Genomic DNA, 23,848 nt, shown 5'->3' with positions numbered 1-23,848 from the left:
ACGGAGCTTCGCATGCACGCATGTTTAGACGCCGAATTAGGCCACTTTCTTCTTGTCGATCCCAACGAGCAAATGTTCACGCTTGCCAACCATGGCTGACTTGTTTCTGAACTTCTCTTTCGAAGAATGTCAGATCAAATATTGGTGCAAGAGGCAGAGGAGGACAGAGATTCGCTTCAGACACCCTGGCTTGGAACGCTTCGGTGATCCTCCAGGGGCTTGTCTGGTGGACAAAGTTTGTCCTGGTCAACAGGATTGGCGTCGAGCGAGAAAGCAGGTCCAGCCCTGCTGCACACAAGGAAGAGTGAGACGTCATGATTGCCGTCAGTTCGTTCTTTTAAGAAACACCAAAATAGCGCTCACGAGTCACTACACAAGAGAGAGAGAGAGATGGAGAGAGAGAAAGCGCGCGAGGGAGAAAGAGAGAGGGGGAGAGAGAGAGAGGAAGAGAGGGTGAGAGGGAGAGAAGAAGGGAGGGAGGGGGGGAGAGGGAGGAATAGACAGGATGTCGGACAGCGACGAGAGCCAAGGAGAAGATGAAGATGAGTAGAGTCTTTTTTTATAGGAAGAGAAGAGAAGGACAACGATAGAGAGTTGTTTTGAGCTTTTAGAAGAGGGTAGCGAGGTGGGAGTGGGATGCGGCAGACTCTGGATTGGGTTGAGAGCAACGAGGACTGAATGAAAATCGTGCGCAATAACCCCCACGGGTCAAGATCGCTTAGTTGCCCAGCGTAGGGAAAGCGCTCTGGTCGGCAAGGTTGACGGCAGGGCCAGTCGGTCGGCCGCCTCGGCCGCCGCGAGCGGCACCACGTCCGCGGCCACCTCGTTCGGCCCCGCGCTCGCCTCCTCGGCCACCACGGGCGCCACCACGGGCGCCACCACGGCCAGGCGAGGGACGGACAGGAGGGGTGTAGAAAGTCTGCTCGATCTCGAGCGTCGCCTTCTCCTTCCTCTCGCGCTGGCGGTGCTTCATTTCCTGCAACGGAGAAAAAGAAGAGGAACGGTGAGCACGTCGAGCAAAAGAGAAGGGTGCAAGTAGGAAACTGGATGCGCACCTTCTGGACACTGTAGAAGTCTTCTCCGCGAGAGTGCTCGACCTTCTTGCCAAGCGACGAGGCGTCGATGTTGTCGGCCTGGCGAGCCTCCTTCTTGGCGCCAATCTGAGCGCGCTTGGCAGCCTGCTCGGCCAGGTACTCGTCAAGAGTCTTCGTGTTGTCCTTTTCCTCCTCGACTGCGGCGAGGGGAGCCGAGGGGGCGTCGCCGGTCTTGGCGCCTCCCTCAGCGGGGGCGTCCCAGCCGTTTGCCTCGCCAGAGACAGGAGCGTCCGAGGAGGGCTTGACGCTGTCACCACCCTCTGCAGCGGCGTCGGCACGAGCATTCTCGTCAACGGCGAGCTCGCGCTTGGGATCGTCACCTCCCCAGCCCTGGTGCAGGTTCTTGTTCGAATCCTCACGGCCCGTCTGGGAGTGCCTGTCGAACTGACGGCCGCGGCCACGGCCGCTAGCACCACGGCCACGTCCTCCTCGGGCCTCTGCGCCGCGACCCCGGTTGCCTGTGCAAATGGTGAAGAAGGAAGATGAGTAAACGGCGGATGCGCACCAACAGGAACCGGGACGAAACCCACTGCGTCCGTCTCGCTGAGCCGGCGACTCTTCGTCACCACCAGCACCAGCACCGGCCTCGGTCTGGCGACTGGAGCGAGCCCCACCTCGTCCAGCCGAGTTGGCACCGCGAGCGTTAGCCTGCTGGCGGCCAGTGCCGTTGTTGGCGTTGTTGCCGCCGGCACCAGGGATGTTTCTCTTCACGGGTGCAGCGTCGGCCTGCTTGGCAGAGGCCGGAGCGGCGGCAGCAGCACCGGCAGGAGCTGGCCCATCCTCGTCACCGAGGAGAGCAAAGGGGTTTTTGCTTGCGACCGACATGTCGGCCGTTTTCGTTGCGCGCTTCCGGAGACACCAAGACTTTGCTACTTTGAGAGCGAACTAGACAGGGAGACCCGATGATCAATGCGGGTCTGTGAGGATGCTGTTCAGCCTCGTTTCGGACTCCCGCGTTATTGAAAGAGGCGAAGAAAGATGGCAAGCTCACCTTTGTCGTGCGTATATGCTGCTCCCAAGCTTCGCAAAAGGTCCTTTTTCGAACTTAGCCGAAGTCACCAAGCACAAGCACAAGGGAATGTCAAGCTGTCCAGACGGGTCAAGGGAGTGTAGCCGATCGACGACTAGAAAGATGTGCGAATGTCTCCTCGAACGACGAGAAGAAGAGGGTCAGGAGAAGTGAGGAAAAGGGAAGCGTACGCGAGAAGAAGGGAGGAGGTCAAACGAGGATGCTCTCTTCTTTTCTTTTCCTTTTTCCTTTCCCTTTTCCTTTCCCTTTGCTTTCTTTCTTTTTTTTTCTTTTTCCTCGCCATTCATTTCTGCGGGCCCGGCTCGCAACATTTTTGTATTTCGAACTTTGTCTTGTTCTGGCACCATGTCTTCGCAGACTCGCCTCTCCCGCTCAGAAGGCCATTCAGGCGTCGTGCAACGCTCTGATTCTGCTCCGTCGCATCGCCTGCCTGCTCGAGTCGTCCAAAAGCCCATCCCTCCCCCATGTGCATGTATTCTTCCCGGCATGAGAGTGATTCGTTGGTATAACCGCAGCTCTCTATAATCCCGCTTGCTTCGCGTGGCAGTCAAGTGGAAGAAGATGCCGAGTAGCAGCTGGCTCTTGGGAGCAAACAAGAAACAGATGAAATGCCCATGCTTGTCATTTTTTTATGGTGTGAAAGAAGTCATCGTACAATGAAATGGGAAGAGAATGTGTCAAAAAGGTGGAATGGGGAGTTTGGAGGTTGGATTCGAGAGAGAGAGAGAAGAGAGACGTCTTAAGGGGAGCAGGAGGTCGGCGTCTGATCGAGCCTCTCTGCCTTTTGGCCAGCACAAAGAGCCATTTTCGTTAGAACTGGCCCATGTTGTTGACCTCGGCCTGCGCCTGCTGAGCCTGCGCAGGTACATCCGGTTGTCCTGGAAGTGCCTGGCCAGGAGCCACGCCACCGATGGGAGCTGCCGGAGCCTGGCGAGACTCTGAGACGGGGGCGGTAATGGGGGCCTCTTCCTTTGGCTCGAGGATGGTGACCGCGTCGGGAAGAGGGAAAGGCTTGCCAACACCGCTGTGCGAGGCGTCCCAGCCGTGCATAATCTTGACCTTGATGCCGAGGACACCCTGCTTCATCAGAACGTGGCGGACAGCCTCGTCGACAAAGTCGCGGACAGGCTGACCGGAGTGGATCATGAAACCGTCGGTGAACTTCATCGACTTTGCACGAGCAGCGCGAAGCTTGCCCGAGACAACGACCTCGCATCCCTTGGCGCCCGACTCCATGACGAAGCGCAGGACACCGTACGCGGCACGACGGACAGCCAAACCACCGAGGAGCTTGTAGCGGAGCGACTCGCACTGCGCGACGGCGTGGAGACCACGGTTCTGCACCTTTTCGGCGTAGAGCTCGAGCGAGTTCTCTGGGAACTTGAAGCGCTTTTGAACGAGGGCGGTGAGCTCGCGGATCCGGCGACCCTTGTCACCGAGGACCTCTTGGGTGTGGGTGGCTCGGATGATAATCTCTGTCCTGGCGTGCGTGACACGGACCTCGCAGCCAGAGTACCCCTCCTCGGACAGCTCGCGGGTGAAGAACTCGTTGAGCTCGGCGGTGAAGACACCGTCAGCGACGAACTGCAGAAGACGATTTCTGGTCAGCCTAGCTCATCGTCTCTTCTGGCCTCCCCTTCGCCCGCCGATCCCTGCTTCATCCGACAAAGCGTTCGATAGCTCACCTTCCTCTTCTTGGAGATGTTTGCGGCAGCCATGATTGCTAGCGATGTCGAATAGGCAAGTCGTTCTGGAAGAGCTCGAGGAAGCACTCGAAGTCGTGCGGTCAAAGGGCCACGCTGCGGTTGTTCGCGTGGTTTGCTTGTCACGTGCAATTCAACAATTTATTTTGGCAACCTCACTCGTTGCGAATGGCGTGTGCGCTCCAACATCATATGGCTTGAAGATGTCAAGTTCCTAAAGGTAAGCAGCATCTTGGAAGCCAGGACCCGTGGACGGCAAGGACGAACGCGCCTGGTGAAGGGATCAGTCCCTTTGGCGCTCAAACACATATTCTGGCACCTCTTCGCTTATTTCAAGGGGCCCGCATTGGGCCCATTGATGCCGTCAACCTGAAGTTTCTGAGCCGTGTCTATTTTTCTTCACGAGATTTGCCGTGCTGATCAGAGCATTCCTATCCATATAGGAACAACAACGTCGGCAATGTCAATCGTCGGATGATAGATGACCGCAATCACGACATAGAGAAAGAGGGAGACAGAGAGAGAGCGAGAGAAAGATCGCATACGGGAGGTCAGAAGATCAGAGACGGAGGAAGGAGAGGAAGAGGCAGAGCAAGCTTTAGAGTGCCTTCATTTGTGAGGCGAATCAGTCCGACAGGCAGCGATGTTTGCGAAGAATGAACGTTGGTCTTAAGAGCACCGGCATGGCAAGGAGCAATCCTTTTGCCCCAATTGCCTGGGTTTGAGTCATAGCCGACGAATAGCAACTGCAAACGGGTGGTCAAACAGGCGACAGTCTGTGACTATGCACCGGCTCTTGGGCTTTTAAGGGGACGGAAAAGAAGATCGAAAGCCCCTCTGCGCGACTAGATCTTCACTGTCATCTCTGCCTCTTCTCGTCTTGGCTGGCAACATTCCAATTTGATGGCTTTTCTTCATTTGAGAGCTAAATGCAGCTTAGGTCCATTTCTGAATCACAACGGCATTGATCAGACCTGCGTCCTTTAGCGTCAGGCTCTCGTCCTCGAGGACCTTGGGTGGGAATGAGGCGTGGAGCGTGTAGCCGCGAGTAGCCATGCCGGGTCGGGATCTATGACAGGGGATAGAATAATGAGAGTATTATGAGCACCGTGCGACTGGATAGATCTTGGACGAATCGATAGACTTACGCATTTATGTAGCGTCGCATGTCTTCGACAGTGTGATCATGATTGAAGCGGCCAATGAGGCGCTGCCCGTCGCCGAGCCTGATCTGAACCTGCGTCGTAGGCTTGCTACTGTCGACCTCGAAATGTGCCGGCGTCGCAGGCGAACTACTTTGGGGAACCGAGGCAACCGCCGAAGATGAGGCCGACGCCGAAGCTGCTCCTCCCATTGCCGGCGCCGGGCTTCCTAGACGATTACCGGACCCACTAAAGGCCTTTAGTGGAGGGGGTGTATACTTATACTTTTCATTGGTCCTCTTGTCCACACGAAGCTCCACGGGCTGGCCAAAGGCAACGTTGAGCAGGTGGAGCGGGGCTCGCTTGTTGTTGATGGCCGCTAGCGTCTCCGCATGGCGAGGATCGTCGTAGCGACAAAGGGGCCCATCTTCGATGGTGAAACCGTCCTGCCAAAAGGTAATGTGCCTTACGACGGGCTCCAGGGATGACGAGTCATCGTCGTCCTCGCCATCGTCGTCTTTGGTCTGACTGAGCGCCCCAGGTACGCTGCCACCAGTCTCTTGTTCGTCGGAAGGTGGTCCGTGGTCGCCAATAGTCCTTCCCGTCCCCAGGAAGCTCGACGAGGAAGGTTGGCGGGCGTCAGCGCCACGTGCGGCTACCCCCCCGGTTCCCCAGTCCTCGTCGGGAGCTCGCTGGCCGGCCTCAGCGGCCTTTTGAAGAATATCTTGTACTATGTCGGGGGCATTACCACCCCTCGCTCTCCTGTTGGGATTTTCCACGCTCAGACCACTGCGCTCACCGCCAGTGTAGAAGTGGGCGGGGTCACGGTCCCTTTTCTCATCGTCATCTCCGTCTTCTTCCGCAGCGTGCGGGGCCTGGGCAGAGTCACGTAAATCACGCAAGCTAGCGATGCCACCAGACCGTGCTGGCTGCGAGTTGGAAGAAGCAGCGTGAGATTGCCAATTACTTGGCAGGCCTGGAGCAGGAGCGCCTGACAACGTCCTCGGACCGCTCGTTGCCTCGGAGATGGCCGCCTCTGATTCAAGGGCAAGATATCCAAGTCAGAGTGTGAGTTGAATTGCACGAGTAGAACTTCAAACTCACCAGCCAAGCCATCGGCATCATCCTCTGCATGAGATGGAGTTGCAGTCGTGCCAGCCTCGCTCTCGAAGAAGGTCGACACGGCTGTTTCTACATTACCCTGAGCGGACTCCACGTAGAATCTGTCGAGGCACGATCGGCAATGTGAGCGCCAGTACGGAGCTGAATAGTCTCTGGTACAGACCTGGCCTTTTCAGGGTCAGCCCCCGTGATAGAGACAAATTGCGAGATCTCTTCGTCCATGGCAATGATGAATGGAGAGGCATTGAGTGAGAGCGTCGCGTCCATCTCCACTTTTTACCTGGCCACGTGCGTTTCCCCGCTCGGGCCATTTGGATGGTGACTGTTCGGTGACCTTTATTCGACATCTATTCTTGGCTATCTCTCACAGTCCGTCTCTCAAAGCGTCCTGAGAATCTATCTGGCTAGGCCATGCAGACGAGACGGTTCCACCAACCATGACTTGCCTAGTACACTAATTTAGTCACATATGACCTTTTGCGATTCAACATTGTCTTGACTGGCTGCTTCCTGAATAGTTCCGACTAAAGCGCTATATTTGAAGTGGGCGCAAGCTTAGACTTAGAGCAATATAGAGCCGAATTTCGGGAAAACTTGCATCGGTCGGGACTTTGTCTCACCCTGACCGAAAATTCGTCCTGGCCGCGATCAGCCACCAACTATTCTTGAAAGACGGATCCGTTCTCGTCGAACCGAATGAATGGTCCAGAGCGTCTAGCAAGTGGGCACACCTGCCATCGGTGGTTTGTCATCATGTCTGAGACCAACCTGCGCCGGTATCAAGTTGCGTAGACGAGAGCAAGTAAGACTTTGGTAAACAATGCAGCAGTCAAAGCCCACTACATCAACGAGGCAAGAAATCGACTTGGCATCAGGCAAAAGAATCATCCCACTCCCTCCCGGGAAGAGCGCAAACGAGCTAGCTTGCCAGGCTTCAAGGATAAAAGGCCAGCTTACTCTCTTGGGCCTGCTTCACTCCCTGCCTTCGTCCCATATTTACCCTGCTTTATCTTTACATCGGTATACGTGTCCTTGATTGGCCCGAGATGGTCATCAGCAACGAGACCTTGCCATCGCAGCCCGGCCGCTTCCCCTTGATTTCGCCGGTGACCGCCACAAAAGGCGAGGAGGATGACTTTGCGCCGATCCTTCGTCTTCCCCCCACCCCACCGCTGTCCGATCATGGCTCCTCGGCGCGCGAGCTAGGCCATCCTCGACGTAGGTCCTGGTGGGGCGGAGGCGAGAACGAGGACATGCCGAATATCGCAGAGAGTATCCGTCGGCTGCAAAAGCAGGTGCGGACGGTCAAGCGCAAAATCTGGAGGCCCACCGACGAAGAAGCTCGGCGACCCGACGACTGGGAAAGGCTGGCTATTCACGTCATCAGGAGTGGACTTCGAGGCTTTAATTTCACTTACACACTCAACGGCACGACCAGCTTGGCCTTGGCATTGGTCGCTGCTTTTCGTAAGAGGTACGTTTCCTGACCGCTGCTGGGCCTTCTGGGGGTGAAGGACTCATATTCCGTCTGTGTGGCAGGAGACTGGTTCTCATGGCCATTGTCAAGAGTGCCTTTGGACCCAAGAATATCCGCCTGAGCCTCGTCTTTGGCGTTTGGGTCGCCCTCTACAAGGCTGTCCTCCACTCGTTGCGCCTCGTCACGCCGATTTCGACCAATCATGACGCGGATCACAGCGGCACGAGTACGCCTCTGTACGAGAAAGAGAGTCTGGAGGACAAGGCGGCATTACGCGATACTGCCCGATGGAAGCGAGACCCAAAGAGCAGGATATGGCACGCCTACCTCGCTGGTGCCATCAGCGGGGCGGCTATTCTCGTCGAGCGCAATCCTGCTGAGCGCGTTGGCTTGGCGCAGCAGCTCTTCGTCCGAGGCCTTGAGGGTACCTACAACCTCGCCCACGATCGTGGCCTCGTGAACATTCCTCTTGGCTCTACGCTGGTTTTCGGCTTAGCATGCGGCCAGATTATGTACGCTTATCTGGTGAGTGGGCTGCCTGCTCTCCCAATTTCGAATGTTGACACTCACCTCTGTATGTGCGCATCAGAATCAGCCAGAAACTCTTCCTCACGGCTACTACACCTGGATTAAAGGCGCTGCGCAGCAGACGCCCACCATGCTCAAGGTCCATCGCGCCGTGCAGAACGGGCAAAGAGTCGCCGTCGAAGACCTTCTGGAGATGTTTCCCAACAAGACGATTCCCGAACCTGCTGCCAACGGTCGGTATCCTGCCGTCGCAGCGAATGGCAACAACCTGAAGGGCATCACAGGCTCGAACGTGGCAAAGATTGTCACCTATCTCGAAAGCGCCAAGCGCGGCGACAGACTTGCCTACGTCCCTTCTGCAATCGCCCAGCCGTGGGAGGATCGGCCCTGGCTGAGCCCTGTCTCGCGGTTTCTCAGCGTCTCGTGGCGCATCCTGCCTGTATATGCGACGCTGTACTTTGTCCCCGCAATCTTTTTGCGCATGCGCTCGTTCCGTCGTAGCCCTCTCAAAGTCGCCGCCCGATCCCTTGTTGGATCTCTTCGCTCCTCGTCATTTTTGGGCTTCTACGTCGCTATCTGGCACTCGCTCTACACGGTACTCCAGTCGTTCCGCAGCCGCATCGACTCTGCCTCGATCAAGCTACCCGACTGGCTGCGGGTCTTGGCTATGTCGACGACTCCCCAGTGGGCCTTTGGATTCGCGACTTGCCTGTCGCTCCTGGTCGAGCACAGTCGGAGACGGACGGAGCTGGCAATGTATGTGCTGTCAAAGGGAATGGAGAGCGCTTGGAGCGTGGCACGCAAGCGCAAATGGATTCCCCTAGTCCCCGGCGGCGATGTCCTCCTGACAGGCACAGCCTTGTCCCTCCTTATGGGCACGTATTCTCAAAACCCCAAGCACCTCTCGGGCTTTGTCCGCCGCGTCCTTTATCAGCTCGTTGGCTCTCACTAGCCTCACACCCCTATTCCTACAATTCTTTGATCTGCAGTCTCAGTTACCATCGTCATCGTCATCGTCATCGTCATCGTCATCGTCATCGTCATCGTCATCGTCATCGTCATCGTCATCGTCATCGTCATCGTCATCGTCATACTCAGTCGCATCAGCATCAGCATCAGCATCAGCATCAGCATGGACAGGAACATCGAAAGAGTCACTATACCATCCTTTAGGTTGTTGAGCCCTCCGCTCGTCTAGCTACATGCTCTAATACATCTACTCGGACCACTTTTTCACTATATGTGTTGCAAGAAAGGGCTCGCTATTTACTCTTCTCTACTTCCGCTTTTTTACATCCCTTCATTCTCCTCATACGGCCGCAGTGAGTGATCTATCCTTGGACAGTTTGGCAAGAAGCTGTGAGGATAATTGAGTCGACCTGCAACGTACCTGCTTGCTAGGAGTGCACTCACTGCAAAGATGACTCCCAAGGTGTAGCAACCACCCGCATAGGCATTTGCTGCCTTGTAATTCGGACGGTCAAGACCGCCACTGGCCATGATCCAGCCGCAGACTGGCGGTCCTAACAGGCTTGGAATGGCACAGGCGGAGATGAGTTGCCCCGCCGCCGCACCGAGCCTGGTGCGGTCTGTGACCAAAGACGCCACGGTAGGGGGTTGCAAAGAGGCCACGCCTCCCATTGCTGTTAAAATTGTGTACACGGGATGAACAAGAGGTAGACCGAATCGAGGGGAAAATGAAATGCTGCACGTACCAATTCCGTAGAAAGCACCGACCATCAGGACACCCGCAGACGAGTGAGCTGCGATACCTGCAAGATTGAGCACCGCAGCGGCAAACATGCTGGCCAGTGTCGTGTTCAAACCGCCAAACTTTTGAATGACGGATGGGAGGACTAGCCGTCCTACGAAAGAAGTCGCATTGAGAATCGAGACGGAATAAGCTTGGAGGGTATCAGAGAAACCGACTGAGGCGCCCCATGTCGGCAAGTAGAAGAGTATATAAGAAAGGCCAAAATACGCGCAGAGATTGGCCAGGACGAGGAACAGATAGGGCTTGTCCTTCAAGAGCTCGAGGTAGAAGAGGGATCTCTTTTGCTGGCCATTGTGATCGTCTTTGGTCGATGTCGCAACGACTGGTGACTGTCGCTCCTCGAGAGGTGGGGCGCTCAGAAGCCAGACGGCAAGCGAAAGAAGCACTAGATCGATGAAGCCTATTATGCGCCAGGTCCATCCAAAGCCGACCGACTCGAGTAGATGGCGGACTATGAGAGGCCATACCACGCCTCCGATCGAGGATGCGGTCAACACAATGGCGCTAGAAAACCATTGACTTGCGTGAGTCTTCGTCCTATGCCACAAATTCCGGCCGACTCACGCGGCCATAGGGTAACGATTCTTGAACCACCGCATTGCACAGGTCAACGGTGGAACGTAGCCGGCACTCAGACTGATCCCAAGCATAAAGCCTTGTGCCAGCAGCAGCTGCCAATATCTAGTGCACAACGACACGATCATACACGTCACGGCGACACTTGTTGCATAGAAAAAGCTGATGGGAGTCGGTCCGAAACGATCGACGAGCGGGCCTGTGACAAGATTCGAGGCGAAGAGAAAAAACGTCTGGACGGAGCCAATCCATGCAATGGATGAGACACTCGTCTGCGGGAGGTACGATGTCTCGTAGTACGCTTGGAAAACCCCGAAAGCGTTAATGAACCTTTGGGAACGCCGGAGTTCATTGTTATTACAGACACTCATGAGCGGGGAGCACCACACTCACCCAAAGCCACAAAACACAGAGAGCCAGCCGCCAATGAGGCTGTAGTAGGCCTCTTTTGGGATCTGTCCTTGGCTGTTGTCGTTCTCCTCTTCCTCTATGCCGACGTTAAAGGACTCTTTTGTCTCGTTCGAAGGGCGGGAAATCATTCTATTTGACCTTTTCTTCCTTTATGAGATGCTTTGGAACGACAGTGAAGGGCTCTGAGAGCTCCTAGAACGCAAACAGGTGGCTTTAAAGGAAACGAAGAGCCCTCCTCCAGCTCATCTTCCTCCAAGGCAAACCATGGTCGGAAGCACCATGGTTTCTCCCTTCGGCCGATAAATCGGAGCCGACGTCGGCCGATAAATAAATAAAAATATTTGTCTTCCACTCCTTCTTCTCTCTTGGCACTGAGAAGCCTCGTTGCGTGCTTCTCATGCGACCTTTGCGCCGGTAGCTCGAACGACAAAGAGACGTAGCAAAGTACAGGAGCTCGTGTGACGGGAACAGACCGAAAATAAAATACTCCAAGGAGCGCATATTGACGTAAAGCGGGGAGGGTGAAGGCGTCGCGGACCACAAGTGAATGATATCGCATTCATTGTTCGGGATCTGCTCCAAATTTTCGCCGACGAACGAGCAAGGAAGCCAGAGGCGTACGAGCTCTTCTCGGGAGGACGAGGTGCTGAGATCGTCAGGCTGAGAAGCAGGGCTTTAAGGGTTTTCTCGCAATCGGGAGAGAGGCGGTTCCGAAATCGCACGAAAAGAGCATGATGAGCTCCTCCACCAGGCGGCAGAGACACCCCAGGCCTATCAAGCAATGCTCGGAGTGTCGGCGGCGGAAGAAAAAGTGCGACGGCTATGGCGCCCGAGATGGAGGGGCCTGCGGTCCATGTCGTGAAAGAGGCGTCTCTAATCGCTGTCACTGGGGTGGCGACTTAGCCTCATCGCCATCGTCTCACCCAGTCCAGTTTGATGAACCCCCACGCACGAGGCCGCATCCCGAGAGCGTGGTGAGCAACTTGAGGCAGGAGCTTGTCATGGGCACTTTTACTCACGATGACATCCTCAGGCCTTAATCAACGAGCTCACGCAGGCCGATACTTTCTCGCCCGCAAGAAATCAAGAGGAACGAAGGAGTGCTCCGAAACGCAGCTTCCCGAGCCGCTCCCAAGCTCTTAATCTGGCCCAAATCTACGAAGATCAGCTCTGCTTTGGTGGTCTCCACGTCATCGATTTTGATGCGGTGAGAAGAGGTGCTGAAGAGCTGCCGAAGATCGAGCAGAATGACTTGCTGGCGCTCGTTCTGCTCCTTGCCGCCTCGACCCTGGACCTACTGCCGTCCTCGTACGCCATTTCACTCGGACTCGTTACTAGATCCGAAGAGATCGAAGCGCTGGTCAGACACTGGACCGATGAGGGTCTTTCCGCTCTCATGGCGTGTGATTTGTACCTGCAGCCGACAATATTGGCTGTACAAGCGTTGGTTGTCTATCAGTACAATCTTGTCGAACAGTGAGTGTGCTCTCTCTCTTCTCTCTCTTTCTTTCTCCCTTGCTTCTCGTCTCGTTGGACATGCTGCATATAAGGTCCTGATCCCTCTGTTACCAGCGGAGAATCATTTCGAATGGTACAGACGATCGATCTGGCAATCAGGGCTGCCAGAAAGCTAGGATTGGACCGACTCAGGTCGATGGAGGAGGACGAAGCGCTGTGGGCGCAGCAAGACGAGCAGCAGCCTGCCCCCACGCTTGCTTACCACTCATGCGGAGAGTGGGCCGTGGAGACGCTTCGCTCGAGAGACAGGAGGGCAAGGGAGCTTGGTAGGTCCCAGTGGTGGATGCTCACCTCGAGAGACTGGGCTGGGACACGACAGCATGGCTCCTACAGCATCCACCCCAACAGCTTCGACACGCAGCCTCCCCAGCTCGTCATCAACGGCAGTCAAGATCCGTGGGACTATCTCGTACAGGCTTCCGATGTTGCCAGAAGGTTCAGCGACCTATGTGCCCAGGCGGCAACGTCAACCTTGACTGGCCATCTGAGCTATGCGGACGTGCTGGCCTTTGACGCAGAAGTACAGCAGCTTCTTGAGCGGAGGCCCCCGTGGCTGCGGCCGGAAGAAGAGCAAAGTAGACCAAATGGAGGTGCACAAACATTCATCGTCGACGCCTTTGGGAGACGCAAAGAGAGTCCATTTCTGCCGATATTGCTTTCATGCACCCTCTGGCACCGCCTCTTTGTCATCCATCGGCCTTTCTTGGCCCTGAGCATTAGCGATCCTAGCCAGTACGGCCTGTCGGATACGAGAACGTGGGATGTGGCTATCCTTTTCCTCGATGTCACGAGAAGAGGTGTCGATAAAGGTGAGGCGCCACTGAGGCCCTCTTGCAATTGCCTTTCTAACGCGCAAGACTGACCGCTGAAGCTCAATTCGTGCGATTACAGGCATGCTTCTGATCAACCAAGCCGTCTTCCTCTATCGGACCCAGCAAGCCGCACTGGTCCTCATCACGCATCTGTTGCTTGGCGCAGTGGCTCAATGCACGCCTCGGCCTTCGCTAGCTGAGCGCATTCAGATTCACGGCCTCATCACCTTTGCCATCATGACTCTCAAGCGCAGAGGCGCCGGCAACAAGCTCGAAGCGCTAGTCGCATCATGCTCTCCTTGGATGAACGAGCAAGTCATTCCTTCCTATACCCTTCCCCACCCACCTTCTTCTTCCATTCCTCCTTCATCTTCGCTGCTCTCCCCAACGTCGAGCGCAGACCTACCCCACGGTGCTCATCATCAGCATCATCATCATCATCATCATCAGCAGCAGCAGCAGCAGCAGCGGGATCAAGCCCCTCCTCCTCCTCCCACGGTGGCGGATATCACCAATCTTTTCGATCTCGACACACAACTGTTTCGCCTTGACAACAGCGCCCCTGACGACGGCGGCGAGATCTGGCATCATCTTGATGGAATCTTCCGTGGCGGCAACGCATCATCATGAGGTCCTGACCGTGACACTCGCCGTTGCACACATTCATGAAAAGAAATGCAATTTTGGGCAATAGAAGACGAGATTTACGCCTGCCCGTGTTTCTCCTCCTGCTCAAGGTCTTTGTCTGAAGCGGCATTCTTGGACTTTTGCCGAATCGTCTTTCCCTTTAAGAAAAGGACAAAGGGCAGAGGCGTAAGGGCCAGGGCCACGAGACTGAGAAGCAAGCCAGCCCACTGGACGCCCATGCCGTTGAACATCTGCGACGCAAAGAGCGGTGTGACAGCGGCGAGCATGTTGCGCATCAGACCCTGGGCTGCGATGGCTGAGCTTGCAATGGCCGGATAAGCGTCGGCCGTGTAGCTGTAGACGGAGAGAAAGATCGAGTAGATGCCCACGATGATGAGAAAGAGGCCGACCATTGGGCCGAACCAATGGACCCAGACAAAGGGCCCGGTCCACGAGTAAATCATCAGACCCACGGGCAGCATCGAGCCGCCGGCCATGGCAATGTAGAGCCGAGCCTCGGGGCTCCCGTGGCCGTTCTTGGCCTTGTTGCGGTCGTAGGCCTTGTCTTGCAAGAGGCCGGCGCCAAAGGTAAAGAAGCAGCCAAGGGCCAGCGACAGGTAGGGCAGGCCGGCGTTGCCCTCGGACCAGCCCCGGATGTCGGCAAAGGTGATGGAGATGACTGAGAGAAAGAGAAACGTCGTGCCCCACGCAAGCGCGATCCAGAGGCCGAGGAAGACGACGACTGGCTCCGACGCGAAGAGCTTGATCGCCCTCAGGCTCGAATGGCGAAAGAGCTGGCCGATTGTGTCACCCTCGAGCTCGGCCTTGGCGCGCAGGTTCTTCTGGCCCGTCTCCCTCCGCAAGCGCTTGGCTCGCGAGCGCAGAATTGCCTCGCCTCGGCTCTCGCGCAGGGTAATGACCTCGAGGAGCAAGACGATGCCAGAGGCGGCAAGATGTATGTACTGGATCCATCGCCAGCCGAGGTATTGGTCAATGTAGCCACTGTACGTCGGCGCAAAGATAGTGCTGCCATGGAGAAGGAGGCGTAGGACAGTTTAGAGAGTGCGAAAATCCAGAGACGTGAAAGTCACATGTCGCCACAGACACAGTGGCGCTCTTCTCTACCCACCTGAAGATGGCGGCAAAGGTGAAGAGCGACATGGGCACTGAGATGTCCTCTGGCTTCCACATATCGGAAAGTGTGCCTCCGACCAGGATTGTGCCGATGCTGCCGAAGCTCCCGCTTAGAAGGCGGCAAATAATAATCGTGGCCAGGTTCTGGGCAAACGCCAGTCCAAAGGTGATGAAGGTGAATCCGGCGAAGCCCCCGAGGTAGATCCACCGCCTGCCTGTCAGTTCGCACAGGGGAGCGATGAAGAGGGGAAGCACGGCACAAGCTCCGTTGAAGGCCGTGAGACCGGCCTGTCCTGCCTCGACGGAGAATCCCAGTTCGGCAGCCATCTTGTTGATCCCTGAGCTGTAAGCGGTGGTGCTGAGGCCAATCATCATTGTCATGGAGCAGAGCAGAACCGTCTGCAGGGCCCAGAGCTCCGTAGTCAGAGATGCGAGTTTGATTCAAGTCTGGAAGATGGATCTCTCACCATCATCCACTTTTTGCTCGTCGGCCAATTAAAGGGGTCCTCAGGATCGTTGTCATCAAAGGTGACAAGGATGATTTTCTCCTTTTCGTTGCCTCTTTGGCCGTCAAACGAGTTTGCCTTGCTGGGAAAAGCAGTCGAGGTTGCGTCTTCGGTGAGCACAACAGTCGAAGCGCCCGGTGTCGTCGCCCTCGTCCTCGCACCTGCCTCATCCTCACCGTCGCCAGCACCAACCCCAGGAAAGATGGAAGAGTGAATCTCGGTCTTTTTGAATGGCGGCATACTCTATCCTCGTCGTTCACTCAAGAGTCTGCGAAAGATGAGCTGCTTGCGAGCTCGGACAATGCTTCCGCTCTTATCCAGAATCCTTCTCCATCACCCCTCCACTGGCCTCGATCTTCACTCCGCACCTTGGCCTATGAATCACAGGTTATTCCTCTCTCTTTCCAAAGGTGCAAAAACCCTGACGTCAACGGCATCGTCACCTTGGACCGAGGGGCGACCGAGCCATGAAGCGACCAGCATCTCGATAATCTTGGCCTCAAGGTTTACCTTTTGCTGATTTCCAAAGCCGGCGAGTTTCACCGGCTTTACCATTTGCCATCCATGGTAGGTCGCGCGCCGACGAAACGAGGAGCAGACTGATTCGCCGGACTCTTGCGACGAGAAAATAAGGTCGCGGTGAAATTTGCAAGACGCCGTCGTGCCTCGGCCTCTTATGAGTTCGTCCGGACGCGACGATTGAGGCCACATGGCACAGCCCATGCTCACCTCTTTAGATTTGCTTTCATTCTCTAGCCCTGAGGACGATGAGAGAGAAGGTCACGCGTCAACAGCGACTACCTCCCACGTGCGCCGCCCTTCCTGGGAAAGGCCACCTTTTGTCAAGGTCGACCCACTCTTGCATCTTGGGCCTCTCCTCTGTGTCCCCTAGCTACGGCGGCAGGATACAGAGAGACGGTGCGAATCATTGGCTCTCGCGCCATGTCGACATACGCTGCTGTGAGCGGTCGAACACAGGTTCGAAATGTACGTGCTTGACTTTCGATTGTTACGAGTCCGCCCAAGACCTTATTCTGTACGGTACAGGTTAGCAGTGCACAGGTTGGCAGTGCATAACCCTCAATTATTTAGCGAAGAGAAATACGACCTTGCGTAAGCGGTCATCACCGTAGCTGCATGAAAGCGCGGGCCAATCGAGGAAGAAAGAGTCTGAAAGAGAGACAACATCATCAGGATGCGCTCTTTTACCTGCATCGGAACAGTGCCCCCGAGTACCCCCTTACCTTTTTGAGGCGGATTCTACGCTTTTACCCGCAAGTTGAGATCTAATGCGGGGCGCTTCTATTTCCTTCCACAGGGGCTTGCCATTTTTGTCCCATTTACTGCCGTGATCGCCCTTCTGCCTGCATCTTGACGGAGCTTCTGTTTGCCTTAGCTTCCAATCTAGCCGAAATTTCAAGAAAGAGAGAGAGCGTGCATACATGCATGCATGCCGCCTCGGTAACATAAAAAGGCTCCTGACGGATCTGATGAGGGAAGGTTCCACCTTCTTTCACCGATTCGAGGGTGCGGGAAATCTGATTAAAAAATTGAAAGTCAGATGTGGGGAAATCAAGTCCGTCAGGTTCGTGATCTAATGTAAGCTTTCTTCTGCATAAACCGTCGTCTACGCTGCGAGCTACTACTACTACTGTCACGCTGCGAAGCTGCGAATGCACCTAGTCGAAAGTTGAAAGTGCTCGTTGCACGACACTTAATGCAGCGTGCTCGGACAGCATGATGATCCCTCCGCATTATCACATCATCCGATGGGATAATTCGAACTCTGCAAGCCTGCGGGGAAGCGACAACCCCCCAAGTCGCCAATTACGAAACAAGGGTCACCTTTGCCTCTAGTAACAACAGAAGTCCACAGCCTTCTTGTTCCTTTCGCTTAACCAGTGCAGTAGCGTGCAAGATGCGAAGCATCGAGGTGACAGGACGTCGAGGGGCAGTCGATCTTGGTGTAACCTTTCTCCACAGAATGAAGTGACGCGATGGATGATGCGTTAGCCTGTTTATTTGTGAATGGGGTAAAAAAAAAAGAAACTTTTTAATTTGCGCGATGCTAGCGCCCACGCGGCCGAAAATGGGGGAGGGATCCTTCATTGACTTGGTACTCCTGTGCTCCTGTGCAATGGTGACAGGGGAACGTTCCGGTGCCTCGTCGTGTCCTCTTCTGCAAGGCCAAGGCCAAGGCTCCAGTCCCCAGTCCCGCACTCTTGAAATGTGCATCTAGTGCCAAGGCTAGCTGCCATAACAGGAGCCTATTGCATTCATCGATCAGCGAGGGCCAGGGCCGGGCTCTGCAAGAGTCACCGCTTCACCGTAGATTGAAGCTGATGCTGATGTTCTCGGCTTTCACTGGCCACGGTGGGTGGGGTGAGTGGGGTATGGGGGGGGAAAGTGCAACGACAAAGGGAACGTGAAGGGTGCATGTATAGAAAAATTTGTGGAAATAAAAGGAGCCCGTCCTTCTCACGGTGCGGTCCCACCATCCCCATCTCCTCTTCTCTCTAAAAATCACCTTCGTTTAGCAACCCCTCTCTCCCCTCTCTCCCACACAATGACTCGTTTCACCCCTCTTGCTTTCGTCGCCCTCGCTGCCATCGCCCACCAGGGCCTTGCTGCCCCTGTCGCTCCTTGCGATGCCCACCCTCAGGCAGTGCAGGAGTCGCTCAACATCTTGAGCGGGAATGAGGTAGGAAACGGCAATTTTGCCGCAGGATCCTACAACAAGGGCAACTCCAACAACGGCAACGGCAACTCCGCAAGCAAGCGTGAGAACATCGGAAGTTTCAATGATATTTTGGATGGGAACGTCGCTTTCGGTAAGTGCATGTTTTCTACGGTCCTCGTCACTTCTTGCTGCTTATACCTTCCCGCCCTCCCCCCGATAGGCTCCTACAACAGCGGAAACAAGGACAACGGCAACGGAAACAGGTGAGATCTCAATCCCGCCGTGTCGAGTAAAAAAAAATGCGGAAGGCTTTGTTTATCTTACTCTCTTTCTTCCGCAGCGCCGCCTTCAAGCGCGAAGACATCAACTTCGGCAGCGGGAACGCCGTAGGCGACGGGAACTTTGGTTTCGGCTCCTTCAACGGCGGGAACAGCAACAACGGCAATGGAAACAGGTGAGTGATCCGCTCCGTCAACAAAGAATATAAAAAATAAAATAAAAAATAAAAAATAAAAAATAAAAACGCGGAATTACCCTACTCCGCTCGTTCGAAAACTTACTCTGCTCGTTCCGCAGCGCCGCCTTCAAGCGTGACGACATCAACTTCGGCAGCGGCAACTCCATCGGCAACGGCAACGGCGCTGCCGGCTCGTACAACAGCTGCAACGAGAACAACGGCAATGGTAACTCCGCCGGCAAGCGCGGCGATCCTTGCGAAAAGAAAGCCTCCGCACCCGAGTCAAACGACTTCAACTTCCTTTCTGGCAATGCTGGGGGGGACGGGAACTTTGCTTTCGGCTCTTACAACTCTGGCAACTCCAACAACGGCAACGGGAACAAGGCCGGCAAGCGTCAGGAGTTCGGCAGCGGAAATAGCCTACTGAATGGCAACGGCGCTTTCGGCTCTTACAACCAGGGCAATGAAAACAACGGCAACGGAAACCACCACGGAAAGCGTCAGGAGTATGGCAGCGGGAATAGCATCCTTAACGGCAATTTGGCGTTTGGATCTTACAACAGCGGGAACAAGGACAACGGCAATGGAAACAGGTGAGTCTGCGTCTCCCGCACACTGCGTTCTCATTCATCATCTGAGTTTGAATCTTATTTTATTTTCCTTCAGCGCCACCTTCAAGCGTGACGACGTCAACTTCGGCAGCAAGAACTCGCTGCTGAACGGAAACGGTGCCTTCGGTGAGTGCTACGCAGGAGACAATCCCGGCTGCCATGTCCATCCGACCGTTTCCTCGGATCTGGAGTGACTAATTACGCCGAGCGCATGCAGGATCTTACAACAGCGGAAACTATGGCAACGGCGACGGAAACTCGGCCAGCAAGCGCCAGGAGATCGGCAGCGGCAATGGTATCCTGAATGGAAACCTCGCTTTCGGTTCTTACAACAAGGGCAACGAGAACAACGGCAACGGCAACAGGTGAGCGGCTTCTTTGTAGGGGCCTGTCGACAGCAGACCAGAAAAGCTTACGGTTTGTTCCCGCAGCGCCACTTTCAAGCGCGAGGACATCAACTTCGGCAGCGGGAATGCCATCGGGGATGGTAACTTTGCTTTCGGCTCCTACAACAAGGGCAACAAGGACAACGGCGATGGCAACAGGTGAGCGGCTTCTTTGTAGGGGCCTGTCGACGGCAGACCAGAAAAGCTTACGGTTTGTTCCCGCAGCGCCACTTTCAAGCGCGAGGACATCAACTTCGGCAGCGGGAATGCCATCGGGGATGGTAACTTTGCTTTCGGCTCCTACAACAAGGGCAACAAGGACAACGGCGATGGCAACAGGTGAGTGAGCGCCTCGGATGGCTGGTTGAGTGAGGAGGATGCAGCGGTAGAAGTCGCGGAGTCAAATTTAATTAAAGCTTTCGGAATTTCCGGACTGACCCCGCCTCCACTCTTTTTTTTCTCTTTCTCTTCTACTTCTTTCTACACCCTCGCAGTGCCTCCTTCGAGTACAAGCGGGACGACGGCTTCAACTTCCTCTCGGGCAACCAGGCAGGAGACGGCAACTTCGCGTTTGGCTCTTACAACCAGGGCAACTCGAACAACGGCAACGGCAACAAGGCCAGCGCCTAAGCTGCTGTTTTCGTCATCGCATTTCCGTAGCGTTTCGTCTTCATTCCCTTAGCTGCATGCACATGCTTTTGCCATCCATTGTCGCTTCCAAATACCTCTTGTCCATTCCCCGTCCTCCTCCCCTCTCTCTCCACCCTTCGTCATCATACCTTCACGGACCTCTTGAAATAGCAGAGCGTTGATCTCCCCCAAGTAGACGGTAGCCTGCCTGGGACTGCGCTTGAATTCGCGGTCAGTCTTTGCCACGTGGTCAAATGTCGATTATTAAAAATTGCCCGCTAGAGCGGAACGGCGTCGCTGTCACCTCGGCCGAATTGTTAGGTTTTTTTTTTTTTTGTGATTTTTGGTTTTTGGTTTTTAAAAATTGAAATTTTCTGGTTTCATGGTGTCGCGACAACGCTGAACGGGCAACGGACCTCGAGCAATCACCATGGGTCTGTCGGACAACAAGCGAAAACAGCGCCTGGTAGGCTCGGCTTCGGGCCGCAACGCCGCGTGGTCGGGCAACGAGGCGCTTCCGGGGCAGCGACTGCTCGCATCGATGGGCTGGCAGGCGGGCCAGGGCCTGGGCACATCGCAGCAGGGCATGAGCGCGCCCGTGACGATGGCCTTCAAGCTCGACAACAAGGGCATCGGCGCCAGACGCCACGAGCGCGAAGCCAGGGCCAGCGGAAAGGTTGATGCATGGATCGGTGGGGGTGGTGATCTGGGAAGCTTGTTCGAAAGGCTCAACAAGGCGGCGACGAGCGCAAATGCCGGAGAGGGTGCCGTGCACGGCGACGATGACGATGACGATAAGTCGCAAGAGGCCGGCGAAGCAGAAAAGGAAAAGGGGGAAAAGAAGAGAAAGAGGGACAAGGATGACAAGAAGAAGCGCAAAGAGGAAAAACGAAAGGCCAAAGAGGAGAGGCTCGACGACAAGGGCAACAAGGGCAAGGGCAAGGAGAAGGCGCCCGAGGACAGCGGTGTTGCCAAGGTAGAGCACAAGCCAATCGAACAAGCGTGAGTACAGATGTTTACTCTCCACAGAGGATGTGCGCGTGCTCACTGTTGAGGAGCAGGCACCGAGCTCGCTTCCTCCGCGCAAAGCGCCTCGTGAATGGCAGTGACGCAGTCAGTCTCAACGAGATTCTGGGCATCGCAAGTCCGTCGTCTGGCTCGCCCGCGCCGGACTCCAGCAAAGAATCACCGGTGCCAGTTGCTCCTCCCCTTGCGGCAGCAGAACCAGCAGCCGAGTCGAAAGAGGGGAGAAAGAAGCGAAAGAGGGAGGAAAAGGAGCGGGAGAAGGAGGAGCGCAAACGTAAAGGCAAAGCGATGAAAGAAGACGAGACAAAGAAGAGCAAGAGCAAGAAGAGCAAGGACAAGAGCGCCAGTGATGGGGGCGATGACGAGGCGACAAGGCCGCCCTGCTCCGACCCTTCATTTGAAGCAGGCAGCGGCAACGTCGTCTCGCCGCTCTCTGTGCAAGACTATCTCCAAGGCCGCCTGATGCAGCGACGGGCTGCCCTGATCCGGCGGCAAAGGGCCGAGCAGGACGCCGTGTGGCAAAGAGCAGCAGCAGTCGGAGCCGCTTAAGACACCAATCGATGGCATGCGAGTTGCAGAAAACAATGAAAGAAAGAGTAAAAATTGACGGATGAAGTACATACAAGGTGACGAGGCTGATGCTACAAGCTGAGTTTATCGTTTTGGGCCTTGAGGAAGTCGGCTTGCTCCCGACGACTTCTTTCTAGATCCAAGGACAGTGAGAGCACAATGAGACTGAGACTGCTGAGGCCAAAAAGAAAATAGAATGGGAGATTTTTGTTTCCCGATGAACTGGCGTCGATGATCGCGGAGGAGCAAATGGGCCCAATAAAGGCCGACGTCTTGCCGACGATGCCAAAGAGGGAAAAGAAGAGGAACTCCCTGCCACGGGGCGTGATTTCGCTGACCATGACGAGGCTGTAACTGTACCAGGGGCAGACAAAGAGGCCGTAGAGGGCCTGGTAGAGGTAGAATTCGTAGACTCTCTTGAAGCCGAAGCGCTGCGTCCAGATGCCGATCATGCCCCATCCATCGAGGAGGACGATGGCGACCATGACTACGTTGAGCATGACCTTTGTCGACAGCTGAAAGCGGCGTTGGACCAGCCAAAAGGACGAGATGCCGATGAACTGAGCAGCGATACCGACGATGAGGAGGTAGGTGAGTGTCAGGGTGTTGAACTCCGAGACGGTGTTTTGCAGCGTGCCAATGACGGTGACTGTCGTCGCCAATGCATCGCTGAGGACAAAGTAGCCGACAAGGTAGAGCAGGCTCTGCTTGAGCTTCCAGATCTCCCGCAATGCCGTCGTGATCTGCTTTAACCCAGCACTGAAGATGTTTGTGTTGGGCGGAAGCGGCTGGCCCGGCCGGTACTTTTCGACGACGAACCAGGGAATGGCGCAGAGAAGCCAGACGGCACCGGTGAATGCAATTAGTATGCTCAGGCCCCGGTTGTTGTTTGCCTGGCTCGCATCGACATCGACGGCAAACATGATGCCGACAATGATGGCCAGGACGACGAGCTCACCGGCGCTCTGAACGGCAAAGGCGACATTGCTGATGCGGTTGCGCTGCATCATGTCCAGGCAGTCGTACTCCTTGCGCGTCATCTCGCCCTGCGTCAAGGCCCTGGCACCCTCGCGCATCTCCACCGTATTTCTCGCCAGACTGGGAAAGGCGGCCGTCCAGAAGCTTAGGCACATCTGGTAGGCAATCAGACCAATGATGTACAGTGCCGTGGCTGCTCCCAGGTGACTGGCGTCTTGCACACCGAGCCAGGCCATCGAGAGGGCAAAGCCGACGACGGTCCAGAAGATGAGGATCAGTGGTCGCCAAGTGCCAAAGTCGGCCAGACTGCCAATGAGAAGGAAGAGGACAACGTTGATGGCACAGCTCACGCCATTGGCCAGCAATACGGCCGAGTTGGTCGAACGTAGCGCACCAAAGAAGAGAACCCTGTCGGCATCGCCCGCCGCAATCGAGAGGAGGTTCTGAAAGGCCGTCGGGCCAAAGTTGAACGGCCCCAGGCCATTCTCGCCCACGTAGTAGAAGTAGTAGGACCAGATCTCGAGGCGGGACGACTGGTACTTGTCGTCGAACTGGTCAGGGGCTACGCAGGCCTCGCCTTCGTCGACGGGGTCCACCTTGACGCCGACCTGATCCTCATCGATGTCTTTGGCGGGTTCAATCTCCTCTCCGTCTTCGAGTGTCTGCATCAGATCCGACGTCGGGCCCTTTGCGGAAGCCATGGCTGAGGATCAAGGTGAGTCGGATAGTGAGCAAGTGACTTGGAGACCGGGAAAACTTCTGGCGAGTTATGTAATCAGGTACTCGCCTCTCGACGCTACAACTAGCTACTACTAGCTACCTTTCTGGATTCTTTTATTCCTACTACTACTTCTACTACTGCTACACTACAACCTCATCGTCGAGCTGGGCCCAGAGAGATAAATGCTTGGTGCAAGACTTACCACCATTAGATAAGAAAGTCGCGCATGTAGCCACTTCTGTCTTTTGCTAACAAGGTTATCAGCTGAGACGGACTTTGGTCCACGACACGTGGTGATACCAGACGGAAAACGGTGCGCATTGGCCGTTGTCGTG

The 23,848-nt window shown here is 55.5% G+C and overlaps 10 protein-coding genes across 10 annotated transcripts; 4 read left to right on the top strand and 6 right to left on the bottom strand.

Moving 5' to 3' along the window:
- Positions 1-345: 345 nt before the first annotated feature.
- Positions 346-2,274, bottom strand: FA10DRAFT_264526 (hypothetical protein). The gene is made up of 4 exons (XM_025520684.1): positions 2,086-2,274; positions 1,625-2,011; positions 1,056-1,552; positions 346-976 (listed from the first exon to the last, which is right to left on the bottom strand). The coding sequence occupies exons 2-4, from the start codon at positions 1,917-1,919 to the stop codon at positions 719-721; spliced, it is 1,050 nt and encodes a 349-aa protein (XP_025381127.1). The 5' UTR covers positions 1,920-2,011; positions 2,086-2,274; the 3' UTR covers positions 346-718.
- A 450-nt stretch (positions 2,275-2,724) lies between these two features.
- On the bottom strand, positions 2,725-3,883 carry FA10DRAFT_248383 (putative 40S ribosomal protein S3). Its single transcript, XM_025519488.1, has 2 exons — positions 3,810-3,883; positions 2,725-3,708 (listed from the first exon to the last, which is right to left on the bottom strand). The coding sequence occupies exons 1-2, from the start codon at positions 3,840-3,842 to the stop codon at positions 2,935-2,937; spliced, it is 807 nt and encodes a 268-aa protein (XP_025381126.1). The 5' UTR covers positions 3,843-3,883; the 3' UTR covers positions 2,725-2,934.
- An 880-nt stretch (positions 3,884-4,763) lies between these two features.
- Positions 4,764-6,313, bottom strand: FA10DRAFT_224635 (SEP-domain-containing protein; the record flags this gene model as incomplete). The annotated part of the gene is made up of 4 exons (XM_025518615.1): positions 4,764-4,896; positions 4,976-6,003; positions 6,063-6,192; positions 6,255-6,313. 4 exons carry the CDS (start codon positions 6,311-6,313, stop codon positions 4,764-4,766), a joined length of 1,350 nt encoding a protein of 449 aa, XP_025381125.1.
- Positions 6,314-6,742: 429 nt separating this feature from the next.
- On the top strand, positions 6,743-9,323 carry FA10DRAFT_248379 (hypothetical protein). The gene is made up of 3 exons (XM_025519487.1): positions 6,743-7,565; positions 7,631-8,093; positions 8,158-9,323. Exons 1-3 carry the CDS (start codon positions 7,138-7,140, stop codon positions 9,046-9,048), a joined length of 1,782 nt encoding a protein of 593 aa, XP_025381124.1. The 5' UTR covers positions 6,743-7,137; the 3' UTR covers positions 9,049-9,323.
- Position 9,324: 1 nt separating this feature from the next.
- On the bottom strand, positions 9,325-11,065 carry FA10DRAFT_264522 (MFS general substrate transporter). The gene is made up of 5 exons (XM_025520683.1): positions 10,840-11,065; positions 10,435-10,776; positions 9,812-10,374; positions 9,510-9,739; positions 9,325-9,453 (listed from the first exon to the last, which is right to left on the bottom strand). Exons 1-5 carry the CDS (start codon positions 10,983-10,985, stop codon positions 9,406-9,408), a joined length of 1,329 nt encoding a protein of 442 aa, XP_025381123.1. The 5' UTR covers positions 10,986-11,065; the 3' UTR covers positions 9,325-9,405.
- Positions 11,066-11,237: 172 nt separating this feature from the next.
- FA10DRAFT_264521 (hypothetical protein) lies at positions 11,238-13,914 on the top strand. Its single transcript, XM_025520682.1, has 4 exons — positions 11,238-11,831; positions 11,891-12,333; positions 12,430-13,184; positions 13,267-13,914. Exons 1-4 carry the CDS (start codon positions 11,589-11,591, stop codon positions 13,815-13,817), a joined length of 1,992 nt encoding a protein of 663 aa, XP_025381122.1. The 5' UTR covers positions 11,238-11,588; the 3' UTR covers positions 13,818-13,914.
- Positions 13,565-15,694, bottom strand: FA10DRAFT_291155 (putative MFS transmembrane transport protein; the record flags this gene model as incomplete). The annotated part of the gene is made up of 4 exons (XM_025524356.1): positions 13,565-14,840; positions 14,944-15,347; positions 15,416-15,561; positions 15,616-15,694. 4 exons carry the CDS (start codon positions 15,692-15,694, stop codon positions 13,892-13,894), a joined length of 1,578 nt encoding a protein of 525 aa, XP_025381121.1. The 3' UTR covers positions 13,565-13,891.
- A 2,273-nt stretch (positions 15,695-17,967) lies between these two features.
- On the top strand, positions 17,968-20,218 carry FA10DRAFT_299259 (hypothetical protein; the record flags this gene model as incomplete). Its single annotated transcript, XM_025524702.1, has 9 exons — positions 17,968-18,285; positions 18,355-18,397; positions 18,475-18,588; positions 18,711-19,184; positions 19,258-19,328; positions 19,420-19,567; positions 19,634-19,747; positions 19,814-19,927; positions 20,083-20,218. Exons 1-9 carry the CDS (start codon positions 18,021-18,023, stop codon positions 20,216-20,218), a joined length of 1,479 nt encoding a protein of 492 aa, XP_025381120.1. The 5' UTR covers positions 17,968-18,020.
- Positions 20,219-20,612: 394 nt separating this feature from the next.
- FA10DRAFT_264518 (hypothetical protein) lies at positions 20,613-21,881 on the top strand. Its single transcript, XM_025520681.1, has 2 exons — positions 20,613-21,220; positions 21,280-21,881. The coding sequence occupies exons 1-2, from the start codon at positions 20,649-20,651 to the stop codon at positions 21,791-21,793; spliced, it is 1,086 nt and encodes a 361-aa protein (XP_025381119.1). The 5' UTR covers positions 20,613-20,648; the 3' UTR covers positions 21,794-21,881.
- FA10DRAFT_264517 (putative autophagy protein) lies at positions 21,852-23,508 on the bottom strand. The gene has a single exon (XM_025520680.1). The coding sequence runs from the start codon at positions 23,491-23,493 to the stop codon at positions 21,886-21,888; it is 1,608 nt and encodes a 535-aa protein (XP_025381118.1). The 5' UTR covers positions 23,494-23,508; the 3' UTR covers positions 21,852-21,885.
- Between the last annotated feature and the right edge of the window lie 340 nt (positions 23,509-23,848).

This window comes from Acaromyces ingoldii (genome assembly GCF_003144295.1).
Source record: "Acaromyces ingoldii strain MCA 4198 unplaced genomic scaffold FA10scaffold_1, whole genome shotgun sequence".
NCBI classification, from domain to species: domain Eukaryota; kingdom Fungi; phylum Basidiomycota; class Exobasidiomycetes; order Exobasidiales; family Cryptobasidiaceae; genus Acaromyces; species Acaromyces ingoldii.
The sequence above is the reverse complement of the archived record's forward strand: the minus strand, read 5'-3'. Positions and strand labels throughout refer to the sequence as shown.

What these genes read in the sequence shown, in the direction of transcription:
- FA10DRAFT_264526 (XM_025520684.1), bottom strand. Translation starts at nt 1,919, where the DNA reads ATGTCGGTCGCAAGCAAAAACCCCTTTGCTCTCCTCGGTGACGAGGAT. An exon ending in GGCTCAGCGAGACGGACGCA is followed by an intron (nt 1,553 to 1,624) that starts GTGGGTTTCGTC and finishes CCATTTGCACAG; the next exon opens with GCAACCGGGGTCGCGGCGCA. An exon ending in ACTTCTACAGTGTCCAGAAG is followed by an intron (nt 977 to 1,055) that starts GTGCGCATCCAG and finishes TCTCCGTTGCAG; the next exon opens with GAAATGAAGCACCGCCAGCG.
- FA10DRAFT_248383 (XM_025519488.1), bottom strand. Translation starts at nt 3,842, where the DNA reads ATGGCTGCCGCAAACATCTCCAAGAAGAGGAAG. An exon ending in ACATCTCCAAGAAGAGGAAG is followed by an intron (nt 3,709 to 3,809) that starts GTGAGCTATCGA and finishes CGTCTTCTGCAG; the next exon opens with TTCGTCGCTGACGGTGTCTT.
- FA10DRAFT_248379 (XM_025519487.1), top strand. Translation starts at nt 7,138, where the DNA reads ATGGTCATCAGCAACGAGACCTTGCCATCGCAGCCCGGCCGCTTCCCC. An exon ending in GTCGCTGCTTTTCGTAAGAG is followed by an intron (nt 7,566 to 7,630) that starts GTACGTTTCCTG and finishes TCTGTGTGGCAG; the next exon opens with GAGACTGGTTCTCATGGCCA. An exon ending in AGATTATGTACGCTTATCTG is followed by an intron (nt 8,094 to 8,157) that starts GTGAGTGGGCTG and finishes TGTGCGCATCAG; the next exon opens with AATCAGCCAGAAACTCTTCC.
- FA10DRAFT_264522 (XM_025520683.1), bottom strand. Translation starts at nt 10,985, where the DNA reads ATGATTTCCCGCCCTTCGAACGAGACAAAAGAGTCCTTTAACGTCGGC. An exon ending in AATCGTTACCCTATGGCCGC is followed by an intron (nt 10,375 to 10,434) that starts GTGAGTCGGCCG and finishes ATGGTTTTCTAG; the next exon opens with CGCCATTGTGTTGACCGCAT. An exon ending in CGGTGCTTTCTACGGAATTG is followed by an intron (nt 9,740 to 9,811) that starts GTACGTGCAGCA and finishes CAATTTTAACAG; the next exon opens with CAATGGGAGGCGTGGCCTCT.
- FA10DRAFT_264521 (XM_025520682.1), top strand. Translation starts at nt 11,589, where the DNA reads ATGATGAGCTCCTCCACCAGGCGGCAGAGACACCCCAGGCCTATCAAG. An exon ending in GGCCGCATCCCGAGAGCGTG is followed by an intron (nt 11,832 to 11,890) that starts GTGAGCAACTTG and finishes TGACATCCTCAG; the next exon opens with GCCTTAATCAACGAGCTCAC. An exon ending in GAGAAGAGGTGTCGATAAAG is followed by an intron (nt 13,185 to 13,266) that starts GTGAGGCGCCAC and finishes GTGCGATTACAG; the next exon opens with GCATGCTTCTGATCAACCAA.
- FA10DRAFT_264518 (XM_025520681.1), top strand. Translation starts at nt 20,649, where the DNA reads ATGGGTCTGTCGGACAACAAGCGAAAACAGCGCCTGGTAGGCTCGGCT. An exon ending in CACAAGCCAATCGAACAAGC is followed by an intron (nt 21,221 to 21,279) that starts GTGAGTACAGAT and finishes GTTGAGGAGCAG; the next exon opens with GCACCGAGCTCGCTTCCTCC.
- FA10DRAFT_264517 (XM_025520680.1), bottom strand. Translation starts at nt 23,493, where the DNA reads ATGGCTTCCGCAAAGGGCCCGACGTCGGATCTGATGCAGACACTCGAA.